The sequence below is a fragment of the Micropterus dolomieu genome, linkage group LG19 (assembly GCF_021292245.1).
Source record: "Micropterus dolomieu isolate WLL.071019.BEF.003 ecotype Adirondacks linkage group LG19, ASM2129224v1, whole genome shotgun sequence".
Lineage (NCBI taxonomy): Eukaryota > Metazoa > Chordata > Actinopteri > Centrarchiformes > Centrarchidae > Micropterus > Micropterus dolomieu.
This window is the reverse complement of record NC_060168.1, coordinates 8,131,465-8,145,530: the sequence shown is the minus strand read 5'-3', so window position 1 is coordinate 8,145,530 and position 14,066 is coordinate 8,131,465. Positions and strand designations below refer to the sequence as shown.

General features: G+C 40.2%; 2 protein-coding genes across 5 annotated transcripts in view; both read left to right on the top strand.

The window, feature by feature from the left end:
- Positions 1-5,865: 5,865 nt before the first annotated feature.
- Positions 5,866-12,105, top strand: LOC123957565 (cilia- and flagella-associated protein 100-like). The gene is made up of 16 exons (XM_046030450.1): positions 5,866-6,121; positions 7,018-7,089; positions 7,195-7,260; positions 7,359-7,459; positions 7,588-7,813; positions 7,915-7,979; positions 8,924-9,087; positions 9,211-9,291; positions 9,445-9,623; positions 9,795-9,879; positions 10,097-10,139; positions 10,237-10,391; positions 10,643-10,772; positions 10,928-11,130; positions 11,399-11,492; positions 11,708-12,105. The coding sequence occupies exons 2-16, from the start codon at positions 7,050-7,052 to the stop codon at positions 11,831-11,833; spliced, it is 1,758 nt and encodes a 585-aa protein (XP_045886406.1). The 5' UTR covers positions 5,866-6,121; positions 7,018-7,049; the 3' UTR covers positions 11,834-12,105.
- Positions 12,106-12,191: 86 nt separating this feature from the next.
- Positions 12,192-14,066, top strand: part of ap1ar (adaptor related protein complex 1 associated regulatory protein) — an 11,650-nt gene continuing 9,775 nt past the window's right edge. For all 4 annotated transcript variants that reach the window (XM_046030454.1, XM_046030452.1, XM_046030453.1 and 1 more), the window contains exon 1: positions 12,192-12,409. In XM_046030454.1, the coding sequence (XP_045886410.1) occupies positions 12,339-12,409 (71 nt within the window). In that variant the 5' untranslated portion in view covers positions 12,192-12,338. The remainder of the gene's footprint in view (positions 12,410-14,066) is intronic.

Genomic DNA, 14,066 nt, shown 5'->3' with positions numbered 1-14,066 from the left:
CTAGTTAAGGCCTGTATCTGTCTGTTACCTCTTCGTTGTTGGCTGCCCCGACCTGCTAACTGATCTGCCTTCCTGCCTGTAAGCTACATCCCATCATCCTGCTGCCTCCTCTGTCTGCATTTGGGTACTTTTCCTGTTGCCCAGAATCACCGGTTGTGACCATTATTAAACATTTATCAGTTTCCATTGTTCAGACATCATTTTAGGCCAAAAGGTAGGAACATTTGTGCTGGTTCTGAACCTGAAACTATGGAATCCAACAGACTTATATATTTGGCTTGGTGAGCTCCCTTAGTGACAACAGTGTCCCGCAACTTCGATGTTTTTCTCTCTCCAGTGAAATTTCTGGAGGAAAGCAGAGTGCTAAAATTGCTGTAATGCTCACTTTTGTTTACTTTAATACACAAATTACATATCTTCATGTTCAGAAATGCCTTTCGGTGCTGATAGTGATGTCATTTCACCAACAGATCTTCTTTGACAGGAACTTTTACAAGACTCTCTCTCTGTCTCACACTTTACCCACATAAAGTTACACACAGATGATGTTGATTAGCTAATTAAACATCAAAGCAGTTTGCTGCTCTGTTCTGATTGGTGGATTGATACTGACCTATTTTTTTTTGCAGTTGGTACCTCTGTCCTTTTGAACTGTTGATGTAGTTTCAGGTTTAATTCAGAATTCAAATAGACCTCTCTCTGTCTTTCTGTCTCCTCTTCAACAAACTCTATTCTGCTAAATATCAAAATGTTGTGTGCTATGGTTCAGCTATGTACTACCTTTTATTTTAAAAGATTAAGCTTTTTTTAAAAATGGTAGAACTCTTCAAATCCTAATACTTAATTCACAATTCAACTCCACCTCTGTCTCACACAAACATATAGGAACACAAATACTGACACATACGGACAGACATTAATAAATTAACATACACATACAGTTTTGCTTTCCTTGCACGGACAAAGATAGCAAAACTTAACAAATTCTTTGCCCATGACTTTTTTGTTCCAAAGTGTTCATTCAGTCCATCTGTCTGATATCAATACCAAGCACCAGTTAATTTTTTTCAGCCAATTCATCTTCCAGCTTTTACAGTGTAACAGTTTAACTTCCAGCCATTCTAGTAATGTTTTTCAACTCTCAGCCTCTTTAGGTTATGCATTCTTCCATGTGTTTTTCGGTTGACTACTACTTCTGCATATTTTAAGCTACAGAATCCATTCAAATGTTAAAACTGGCTTTTTAAAATATATGAAAATTTCCACTAACACCATAAAATGAATGGCTCCCAGAACACCACAGACTCCAACACAAACTCCACAAAAGGATAAAAAAACACCAAAGCAGTTTTATTTGTTGAAGCCCATCAGGCCAAATGACTATATAAACCGACCCAGAGTTGGCTTTCATCCCTGCGCCAAGCTAACATGTCCTGAAGCAGTCTGTCCAATGAAATCACAGAGATCAACCCTCCATCAAGTCCCAGCAAAACAGCGAATGAGCATATATCCAAATTGTTGAAGTAAAAAGAAATCACATAACTGCAACGCTGTGTTAATTTTGAATTTGACCACCCGACAAATTCAAGGCCAATATAAACTATCCTTTCATTTCTGTTTTCACCAAATAAGAAAAATACCTATACGATTAGGAAGATAGTGCACACACACTGCCTCCTGCTACTGTACGAAATGTTGACCTGCAGATTTAGGCAATAACGCTCTGTCACTGTGATCCATCTCTTCGACATTACACATACTCATTTGATTTAGTTCAATGTACAAACAATATTGACTGACAAACACATAAAGAACTGGACTCCAAATTCATAACCAGAATCTATACAAATATGCAAATAAGTGTGTGGTTACTTTTCTGTTTCTGAATTGTCAGTGGGAAATGTTATTTGTTTTGTCTTTGTTGTCTCTAGTCACAGCAAACACTGATCAGGGATCAATGATCACCAGGTCGTAATATCAAGATAATTAAACTCTTACTATCGGGCCCCCCACCACTAACTAGTACGTTTTCAGTTCATTTTAGGTGGCGTGTCACCGGCTCTAAAAATTTAGTAGAATAAAAATAAAATAAAAATTGTCCATCCAGTCCATTTCACTGTGTTACTGTCTAAACAGGGACAGTCAACAAAAGATATTAATCAAACTGTACATTTGTGATAGCTCTCAATACTATTAAAAAAAATGTTGTTGTTCTTTGCTCAACTACATTCTTCTCTCCTCTTTTTATTCCAGCCTGATCTGTATCAATCACCAATCAACCTAGTCTGCATGTCTTTGGATGGTGGGAGGAAGCCGGAGCACCTGGAGAGAACCCACACAGACATGGGAAGAACATGCGAACTCCACACAGAAAGGCCGGGGCAACCAGGATTTGAACCGACGACCTTCTTGTTGTGAGGCGACAGTGCTAACCATTTTGTTCATATTCATTTAAATTTAGACTATGTCCTCTTTAAAGACTGCTCATTGAATATATTTTTATGAGCACAGGAAAGTCACAATATTAATACTCTTCGACCTTCTTTGCATGAAAAGTAAGTATAAACTGAGCTGGCTCCGCTGATAGACAGCCATTCGGAGGATTTGGATAATGTCTCAATTTCTGTGCTTAATGTCGAGCTGAAGATTCACTCATTTCCCGGTAAATAATTATTCAGTGTAAACTGGCATTTGACATGCTCTGAGTGTCCTATATTTAGAAAATGTCTTTCCAAATTCCCAATTCACAGTGCAATAATTCATTCAATTAAATAGATTGTCTTTGAGAACAGGAAAGGATCATCATAATACCATATATAATTAATTGAACATGTTCATTAAAGTTTGAGGCTTTGCCAATCACGACCCTTGAATTTTCTTGAAATATTTATTATATATTTATTATAACTGACATGGTTATTATTTGAAAGTTTTTCCTTGAACTTCAGAAACCATTTTTTAATTGATAAGATCACTCTTCCAGTTGAGGAAAAGCCACGACACATATACAGAGACCTTCAACTTGTCTCTGAACTGCAGTTCTTTGTTAGAAGACAAAATTAGGTGACAACACAGTTCACAGTACTGGACCAGTAAGGTACTGTAAGTGGCTGTTAACAACAGTTTTTGCATTGCTAATAAAATCAGATAAGCACTGAAACAGATGTGCGTCTGCTTGCTGTGTGGAGAAATGGCACGTTGTCAGAAGTCAAACTGCAGTTGCTTCACAAGCAAAGGGGGTAATTATATTTCCACAATATTTTATAAATCATATGTTATTAGTTTAGTGACATGTTGTTATTCTCAACAGGACCTGAGACACTTGTTTGATCTAAAATAATACAACTGACCATTTACGTCACCAACTCAGTCAACAGAGAAAATTCTCTCAAACCAACCAAATCAAGTGCGATATAAGGATCTGGTGCAGGGTCGGTGAAGCCTTGCATCAAAAAATATGCCTGTCTGCAGCCTTTGTTCAAAAGTGCTCAGTAGGAAGGGAACTCAACTGGCATTGACATAATAAACAACATAGCATAGTTCACTTTGAGCTGTCAGATTTTGTTAGTACATGTATGTCAGAATCAGCAAATCAAACTTTTCTTAAAAACGGTCCTGATGTAAAAGGCAAAAACAAACAGACAAAAAAATTTCTGTCAACTTACAAAGACTCTCTGTTGGGTTCTTCATGTATATCGATGTGCCTTTTTATTGCATAGTATCTGTAAAGAATCTGTGGTAAATGATTCTATCATCATCATTGATTGGTACACATCTCCCGAGCACCAGTGATATCGGTGAGGTGAGGTGAGGTGCCTACACAGAGCCCCCAGGATACAAAAGGACAGTACCCACCCAGCCACGGCCTGTTCACCCTGCTGCCTTCTGTGAAGAGATATAGAAGTTTCTGCTGCCACACCACCAGACTGCAGAGCAGCTTTTTCCCCCAAGCTATCAGACTCTTAAACTCTAATTCATCTTCAGCACTGCTTTATTAATATATACACAAGCTTCTTTTACCCATGCTTGACTGTCATGTCTTGAATTAACTTGTGAAAACAGTATTCATTAACGTCCTAAAAGCAATCAAAAGCAGAGAGAGTGTAAGGGCAAAGGGGTTGTTTAGTTGAATAAGTTAGCTAGTCTGCCTGACTCATTGATCCTTTATCTGACTGAGGTTTGTGCAAGTTAGACTCTGGCCCCGACCATGGCTCTGAAATCAGAAGCCTTAACTCTTCTGTGTATTGATAAATCCATTGCATTGTCCATGGTGCTGAAATAGCAGACAGATTTGTAATTAAGCCTGTTTCTCTCAGACCTGCCCTTTTGTCAGGTCTCTAAATAGTTGGTTCTGGGAAGAAAGCAATAGAGTTTAGAGAACAAAGTTCCACAAACATGTAAAACAGCCTGACTTTATAAAATGCTGTCTCGGTTTGGAGTCCTGCAGCACAGTGAAATGGACCTGAGCTCAGTCTGCATCTTACAGCCGCCTCAACAGCTGCAAACTGGCAGGCTGGCAGCTCCAACTTTGCTCTACTGTTAATTTCCTGACAGAAGGTCAGTGCTGTTTTTTGCCACCTAAACTCACTGCAAGACATGAAGGAGCGAATTAGCTTTGAAGGACCTGTCCATCTCACATTTATTATCAGCAGACCCAAAATAAATATGTTGCTCATGAAATGCCTTTGTTTGTGAATTTGTTTGAGTGTGTATTTATCTGGCAATATATGGATGAGCATATTTTTTATTTTGTGTTCATTGAAGGTGCAAGGGTTAATTATGTTTAAAGAAAAGCTGTCTATGTCATTATGCATAGGAGGCTGAATGTTCATCTCTTATATAATACCAAATATCAACCGTCTTCGGCCTACAAAGCGGAGGAGGCGGAGGCAATCTGCAATGCTCAAACATCCCATGCAACTCTGCAAGAAACCAGCTGCCTTTACAGTATCTTCATACTACAGCAACCAATGTTATCTTGTAAGACAGTGACACTGTATGCAAAACAACTTTCTGGGCAATTGTACTAAAGAACTGGCTTCAGAAATATTGTTCTAATTAAACTTTAGAATAGTCGTGCCATGTATTTTGTGAAGACGTGACAAAGATTTATGGAACGTTGGAAATGTAAAGCAAATTTTGTTAGTGTGTCCTTTAGGTTTCCTTTTCACCCCTGACAAGCATCAAACTGTTCAAATCTTTAGAAAACTGTTCCTTCAAGTATGAATAAAAGGCCATTCCTCTTTCTCACACAAAGTGCCCTTTTCTGTTGCCAGAGCCAACACTCCCCCGTGTGTTTGCATTTCTTTAACCTGACAAACTGACACTGGGATTTCCTACAAGCAAGTGTAGTGTGTGGGCTGCTTTGTTGAGCTGAGATGTGCAGGGTCATGTGTATATGCGTGGGAGGAGGTATGTACAGTATCAGGTTCTAAGTATATTTACTGGTACACACAATGCACTAAAAGAGGTGTTGGCAGCCAAGTCAGCTTAATTTAGGAAGACATTATCACTGATGCCTTATTCACTCAAACACAAACATGTCTTTCAGTAGATTATCTTAGTCCTGGAATGTGCGTTTCTATACTTCAGAAAGCAATCCAACGCAGTTAGGAAACGTTGAGTCCCTGCCTAAAACAGACTGTGATCCGTCTGTGCCATCTAGTGGAGAATTAATATGAGTGACTCACAGAACTGATGAGCAAGCCTGAAGACCCTATCCTGTAACTCCTGTTAATTTAGTCTGACGTATTATTTTTCCCTGGCATTTATAACCAATTAACGACTTTGTGTTTATTGTTTCACATATCTTCCCCGCAAAATCGAGGCACCATCACCATGGTGATTTAAAGAGAGTAGTGACAGCAGTGTTAGACGTTGTAAAATATTTTAATGCAATGACTTCATTGATAAACAGCTAAAGTCATGTGCAGGGCAGACTTTACAATGCACACAAGCTAAGAGAGCATTACAGGGAGACCGTGAAGGCAACATTACCAAGACAACAGCAAGCAAACAGAACAGCGCAGCAAGAAGAGAAAAACATTTTGTTGTGTTGTGTTAGTTCTGTGTATGAACAGAAGTACCAGACGATAGGTTGTATTGACGTCAAAGTGAAGAAGTGAGTGAAACAATTTTCTTTATGCTAACCTGTAAGCTACAGTAGCTGGACTCTGTATCATGAGAGGAACAAACTGGGGCTAACCTGTAGCTAGTTTGGAAAGCTAACGTTTACAGTTTAGCCTACTGCAGGATAAAATGTTAATCCAGTCGTGATATGTTGCTAGGATAACTGCACAGAAGCTCATTTTAAGGATCGTAAAGCATTCAGTAAAATATTTTTTTTTTTCTAAACTGACGCTAAAGTTGCATCTTATCACATTAACCAGATAGGCCTATCTTTTGTGAAAAATCAAAACTAAGTTGCTTTTAAAAACAGTATAAGCATACAAAGGAGCTACTTAAAAAACAAATGTATATATAAACCACCAAAACTCCAAATGACCAAACTCCAGTGTGCCTCAGTGACAGAAATGAGCCGTGTGGGTCCCTGTCAACTCCCATTTCTTACTCTCTGTACATTGTGTATGTGCCATGTTGCCTTCAAGTACCCACCATCAGACGCACAGCAAGGCAGATAATTAGACATGGAAGCTTCACTATATAATATTAAACATGAAAACAGCTGGTTTGCCAAGCATAAATGTAGGTTGTAAACGATATAAAATGCTCACTGTAGAATTATGTCTTGATGCTGACGTAAAAAGCAGGCACAACCTCAAAAGCTGAGGAGCTTTGACAAAGAGTCCGTCACCTTTAGTAACAGACCTAAATGTGGGAATAGCCAGCATCCTACTACCCAAGGAGTTCAGGCTGAGGTCTGGGTCATATGGGGTTTAGAAATGTATTTCTGGTTTGCTTTGTATTACTTAAATAATCTTAAAATTAAGTATTTGGGTTCTTGCTGTTTGTCATCCATAAAAAGGGTGTCATTTGTATTCTTTCTGTAACCTGCAGCCAAATTAAACGGTGAGGCAGTGCGGCGCAAGATGACAGAAGTAACCTCAGAGATGTCGTCACCAAAGCCCAGTAAATATTTGCTCTGTTGCCCTGCTTTACACATAAGACAACATATAAATACAGTCAGTGATTGATGATGAATTTGTACCATCATCAACAATGTGCTTTCAACAGAAGGACCAGAGATTTCTTCAGGCAGCATTGTTGTTTCAGAGAGTGCTGCCAAATCACATAAACCAGGTGCAGTGGCAAAGTGACAGATTTGTGAAATAAAAAGAATGGAAACAATGAAACTGTTAAAAACTATATGCATAACAGCTTTATTACATTGTGTGTAGACTTGAGGAGGAGGAGGGAGACTCGACAGAGCCCATTCAAAGTGCCAGACAGTAATAGTATTTTTCTACTGAGTATCAACGAAAGAGGAGACCGAAAAGAGGTTGGTGTTTGATTACAGCTGTGTACGTACAAATAAGTTATTTTTCATACATTGCATGCTTTTTGCTTGACACAGTGTGTCGACGATTGCCATGTTCAAGTCCTGCTGCTGTTCTCCTCCATGCACAGGAGATGCGTAAATTCCTGGCTTTGCCAATTGATGAGAAAACGACCCACGCTGCACGAATGATGGCCAATCTGAAGAAAGAGCTGGCAAAAAGGGTGGAGGGGGAGGAGGCGGAGGAAGAGGAAGAAAAGGATAAGAAGAGGAACCTAAAACAAATCAAGAGTAGGACAGTTCTTTCTAAACAAACACCGGGCAGACAGGAACTGAAGATGGCCATGATGAAACGAGGTGAGAGAATTACTATAGCTTTTAAAACCCCTATGTGTGTTGCATACCATGGCTAAAAGCTCTAATCTGACTGTTAACTATTGTCTGTCCTCTATTCCCAGAAAACGTTACAAAAGACAGCAAACATGAATTAATCTCCATGGAACGGCAGAAGGCAGTGTTGGAGGTAAACGATTTCAGGAGTTGCTAGGATCTCAGTAAAGGTGGAGCCGTGTCAGCCGTCAGGATGGAACTCAGTTTCTCAGTCTGCTGTGACTGGTGCTTTCTGTCGGTGTTGAATCACACCCATCATCTATTTTTAAAAATAAAAAGTGAAAACACAGCTAGGTTTGTTTTTTTTAATATCTGAAACATGATCTGTTCTTCTGAAAGAGCACATCCAGGCTCAATGTCATTTGGATATTGATGATATTTTATAGTTTCCCCACTACATCAAATATTCCTGTAGACAGGCATGACTGACCAGATCTGGACCATGTTTTGCCAGCTAAATTAAAGGAGTCCTCCACTGATTTAGGATTTAAGTTCCTTAAAAGTTCTTTCATTTTTATAGGAACTCCACTGGTTTTACACATCCAAGAATGTTTACAGGTGTTGTAAAGCACTACTGCAAATGTGATAAGTTGTATTTAGCCTTTTGTGGCTCCAGAGGGAGCTATGTGATGTCTGATAAATTAGTTTATGTTATGTTAAGTAGCTACTTAACACCGCAATCTCTGACCAAACTGCTGCTAAATACCCTTTTTAAAAGACTAACGTCAGCCTAATATACCAGGTTTGCTTTCTCATATCAAAAACTAAAATGTTTACATTCACCTGATTAGCTCATCAAAAGGAATACAACTGTAGAAACAGAGTGACATGGACGTGAAGTCACAGGCTACACGAAGTGAGCATCACTTATATGATCCAAAACTAACTCAGCTAAGCAACAAACCAAAATAAATGCATTATGGAAAAAGGAAAATGATCGAGGGATTTATATGTTTTAAGTATTAATTATTTGCAGTATTATAAAAAGTGCTGTATGGTGGTTGTTTTGTTCAATGAGTATCTTCTTTTTTCCCTGCCAATACATGTCTGACTTTGCCATAACTCTCCCTTCCTCAGCTATCTCTGATGACAAAGAGGTCCGAGATTATGAAGATGGACAAGGCAATTGCAAAAGAGGAGGGACAGCTGAAACGGCTTGAAAAGATCATTGAGAGAGACAACCTCAACTTTGAAGAGTTCCTCAGGGAGAACGAGAAGAAGTCTGTGGAGGCCAGAGCATTGTAAGAAGTATTAATATATGACATGCTGGCTATTTTTGACATTGTGTCAAAAAATGAAAGAATTTTTGCCCTAAAGAGGACATGAATATGACGTTGAAATGGTTGTCTTGTCTCTGTTGTCAGTTTTGAACGGGAGGCCAAGTTCAAACAGGAGAAGAATGCTGAGATCAAGAAACTGACTGCTGAAATAGGGACCATAAAAAGGTGTCACTCTGATAATGAATGACTGTGCACACTACCCATGTTTTAGTGCACAACAGTGTTTACCCAAAAGGTGCACTGAGAGGAACTATAAATAAGGGTGAATATAATTTGTTATGCCATGTTGATTTGAATCTACTCTTTCTTCTTTCATAGTGAGATCGCCAGGTTTGAAGAGATCCTTATAGACTACAAGAGATACAAGAAGCTTCTGTTCAAGTTGTCTCCTCCAGAGTGGCAGGAGACCCAGAAGACTTTGAAAGCTAAAGTACTGTCTGACGGAGACTGTCAGGAGAAGCAGAACGGGGAGCCGGAGGAGTCAGCTATGAGAAACGGCAAGTACTTTGTGAATCAACATAACAAAGATGATGAGGACCCGGGTAATACTGGCTAATGACCTGATATTGTTGTTTTTTATTCTAACTCAAAGTTTGTTCAATGAGCACCTTGTTACAGCAAGTATGGATCTTGCTAATAGTGTGATTTGAATGATAACATGTGCACAGGTTTGGAGGGCAAGGTTTCCAGTCCAGGTCGAGAGCTGCCTTCCATCAGAGAGACCAGGCTGTCCTCAGCCCCCAGCGACACGCTGTAAGGAAACACCGACACACACACCTCCATCCCAACACTGAGGACCTTTTCGCTGCTCGCCCTGTATTTATCTAATGTGTCCATGACTTCCTGTTTATTTTTATCCTGTTGAAGTATGCCCTTGTGAAATTTTTTTAGGACATCTTGCAGTAAATTCATTTGAAATCCTGTTCTTATGCTGCAAAAACGTTCTCCTGACCCAAACTCTTTCTTTCAGGATGACACATGCTAAACTGGATAGTGACAGCTCAGAATTTGAGGTCAGTTTTCCAAAACTGAAAACCTAGTTGACTAAACATCTTTTTACATCTTCAGCATTTTTTAAAATCTTGTCCATCTTGTTTGTCTCCCTCGCAGGATGAGCCAGAGCTGTACTTCACTGATCCCAAACAGCTACTGGATCTGGTGACAGAGCTTACAGAGCAGAACTTGTCCCTGATTCAGAACTCTACAAGGGTGGAGGAGACACTGGAAGAGCTCCGACAGTCCATGGAGACAACCAGGAAGAAGATGTAAGAGTTATGGGTCAAAGGGTGATGCTCTGTGAATGAATGGTTTTAGTATTAGGCCTGTCTTTCTTAAAATGAGCAGACTTGTTCTCTCCTGAACTCTACATGTGCCAAAATATATTCCTTCAATCTGCTCGTCTTCCTTAATGTTTTTCCTTGGAATTTCAGACCGTTTTTTTCCCTGTACACTATTTACTCCCTCATCCCCTCCTCTTTCCCACATCTGTCGAATGCTGAATCATTCCTGTCTGAAGTGAAAAGGATGAAGAGCAGCTAATGCTTGAGCTAAACGACATGAACCAGAGAATCGACAAAGAGAAGGCAAGAGGCACCAAGCTCAAACAGAAGGTTCAGCTCCATGTCTCATTGAAGACAGAAGACCAGGTAAGAGAGCTGCATGTGTTTGACTACATTTTAATCCAAGAGCAGAGTGAGTACAACACCCAGGAAGTTGGCATGAGTAGCTTTGAGCAGTAGATATCTCGTCCCATCTCATTTTTTCCTCTTTTATCCATCCCACTTCCTCCTCTTGCTCACAGGACATTATGTTGGACGCTCTGGGTGAGAAGGTGGCAGAGGTCCATCGCTGCTGCGTGGATGACAGGATGACCAACCTCAGCACCTTGGAGAAGCTGGCCAATATAGAGAATCGTATGTCTTTACTGCTGCAGGGCCTTGAGGGCATCCCTGAAGAAAGCTTAGAGATGATGAAGAAGATCAAGGACAGTGAGAGGAGGAGCCGGTACGTCTTAGTGACTATACTTTGAAACTAAACTAAGAGGCTGACTAATTTTCTCTGGATTGCAAGAAAAATAAATAAAAATAGTGCCACAAATTCAACCATCTTCTGACGGTAATGTCAAATGGCAATGTCATAACCTTTGGCAATTTGACACACAACAAAACTCCTGGAATGCTTTGCACGACAGGATGTTTTTCCTTCAAGATATTTACTTAATAAAAAATACATGTTATTTGAGAAGTCCCTCTCTTCTTACATCACGTCGCAGGCAGCGTGAAGAAAAGCTGAGAGAGCAGAGCGAGAAACAGAAGGAAAGGATGAGGAGGTACATGGAGAGATCCCTGGCTGACTCCAAGAAAATAGTAAGTCATTTGCTCAAAAATTGCTTCAAACAGTGTTTTATGCTATTCTTTGAATTTTGTATGACCACTAGTAAACATCACAATTCACTATCAGTTTATATATTAACAGAAGCTCACGGTGTGTCCTTATCCAATCACAACTGAATTTACAGTAAAAGTAAAACAATAAAACAAACCGAGGAGCAATGCTTAAACTGTAGCCCATTTTCTTTCAGAGTGGGAGAAAGCTCATGCCCAGATGCATGCCTGTTGCCCAGAAAGCGAGAGTCCGCAATGTGGACAACACCCCTGCTGAAGATGAGATCCATGCCTACCTCTTCACCACTGAGGACATAGAGTAACAAAGAAGAAAGAAAAGAAAATAATGTTTTTAAAACAAGAGTGTAATCATGCCTCCAAGCCAGCTGGGGAGTGAAAATGTTTAATTATTGGATATTTGGTTGCCTACACCACATTAATGACATAAATGTTCCTACTACACCTCTATTGCTGACTCTATATGTCCTACAGGTGTAATTGATTCTAGTAAATATACATCAATTATCTGATAGTTGAAATGTACCTCCATCTGTGCTGTGCAATCACTAAGCAAAATGAAGATGATCCAATTATCCTTCCGACTAAACCTGGTCTTATTTATGAACTACAAGTTCCAACAAAACGACAGTAGGCGGTGGTGTTGAACGTTTCTGTCTGCTCTGTCATCAACCGGAGAGGAAGGAGGATGAGGAAGTGGCTGGAGCAGCAGGACTGGACTAGGAGATGTAGCTACCTACACTGAAGCACCTGCAGCTGTCAGGAGGTTACTAGCTAGGCAGCTAGATAATAGGAATATTTGACAATGCGATGGGCAACTGCTGGGCATACTGTGTTGGGCTCTTCAGGAGAGAAGCCAACCGGATCCAGAGAGGAGGCGGGTAGGTGAAACAGGGCACTAAGTTAGCTGTGTGAGCTAACTAGCATACAGGCATCCTCTGAACCAGCGCACCCGTTTACTGCTAACGTTAGCTATAAGTTGGTTAGCCGATAACTGATACGTGTAACATTAGACTTGTGACAGCTCTGTGTGATAGCCGTGCAGTGGTGCTGTAACCGAGAGATAACGTTAAAGGCCAGCCAGGAAGCTAACTCACGGGGTACGAAATAGGACGGTCTCTGTGGGGTCTACCCTGCAGCCAGCTAGTGCCACCAGGAATCAAGACCCCACCCCTATTGTCAACAGTCTGCACATGTAATGTTAGTTTAGCTACGTTAGTGATAATTAAATAAGCACACTAGCATCATTGGAAGAGCGGGCTAGGGCTGCTTAAGAAGCCTTTGACAATGATCGTACACTAATATTTGGTTATTGCAGTTCAGTAACGTTATGTCTGTCAGCCCTGGTGCATATACTGGGTCTCAGTGTCTTGCGCGCAGGCCGTTGTGTCATCAAATTTAAGGTTAATAATTGATGTTTTTTAGTCTGACTTCACGTTGTGTTCTGTTAAGATCACAAAAGGCTTTCTCTCATACAGCAGCAAGCTGTTTCACACTCATAACATCACTTCCATATGGTGACATATCGGAACTGATGCAGATGCAGGGTTGGTTATAAGGTGTTATTGTGGGATTGGTAATTTGGAAACCTCCATTATAAATATGTGAACATCCACTTTGCGCCCATTAGGTCATGTTTTAACAATAAACGGCCATATACAGGTGCTGGTCATATAATTAGAATATCATCAAAAAGTTTATTTATTTCAGTAATTCCATTCAAAAAGTGAAACTCTGATATTATATTCATTTATTACACACAGGCTGATATATTTCAAATGTTTATTTCATTTAATTGTGATGATTAAAACTGACAACTAATGAAAATCCCAAATTCAGTATCTCTGAAAATTTGAATATTACTTAAGACCAATACAAAAAAAGGATTTTTAGAAATGTTGGCCAACTGAAAAGTATGAACATGAAAAGTGTGAGCATGTACAGCACTCAATACTTAGTTGGGGCTGCTTTTGCCTGAATTACTGTAGCAATGCGGCGTGGCATGGAGTCCATCAGTCTGTGGCACTGCTCAGGTGTTATGAGAGCCCAGGTTGCTCTGATAGTGGCCTTCAGCTCTTCTGCATTGTTGGGTCTGGTGTATCGCATCTTCCTCTTCACAATACCCCATAGATTTTCTATAGGGTTAAGGTCAGGCGAGTTTGCTGGCCAATTAAGAACAGGGATACCATGGTCCTTAAACCAGGTACTGGTAGCTTTGGCACTGTGTGCAGGTGCCAAGTCCTGTTGGAAAATGAAATCTGCATCTCCATAAAGTTGGTCAGCAGCAGGAAGCATGAAGTGCTCTAAAACTTCCTGGTAGACGGCTGCGTTGACCTTGGACCTCAGAAAACACAGTGGACCAACACCAGCAGATGACATGGAACCCCAAACCATCACTGACTGTGGAAACTTTCCACTGGACTTCAAACAACGGGGATTCTGTGCCTCTCCTCTCTTCCTCCAGACTCTGGGACCTTGATTTCCAAAGGAAATGCAAAATTTACTTTCATCAGAGAACATAACTTTGGACCACTCAGC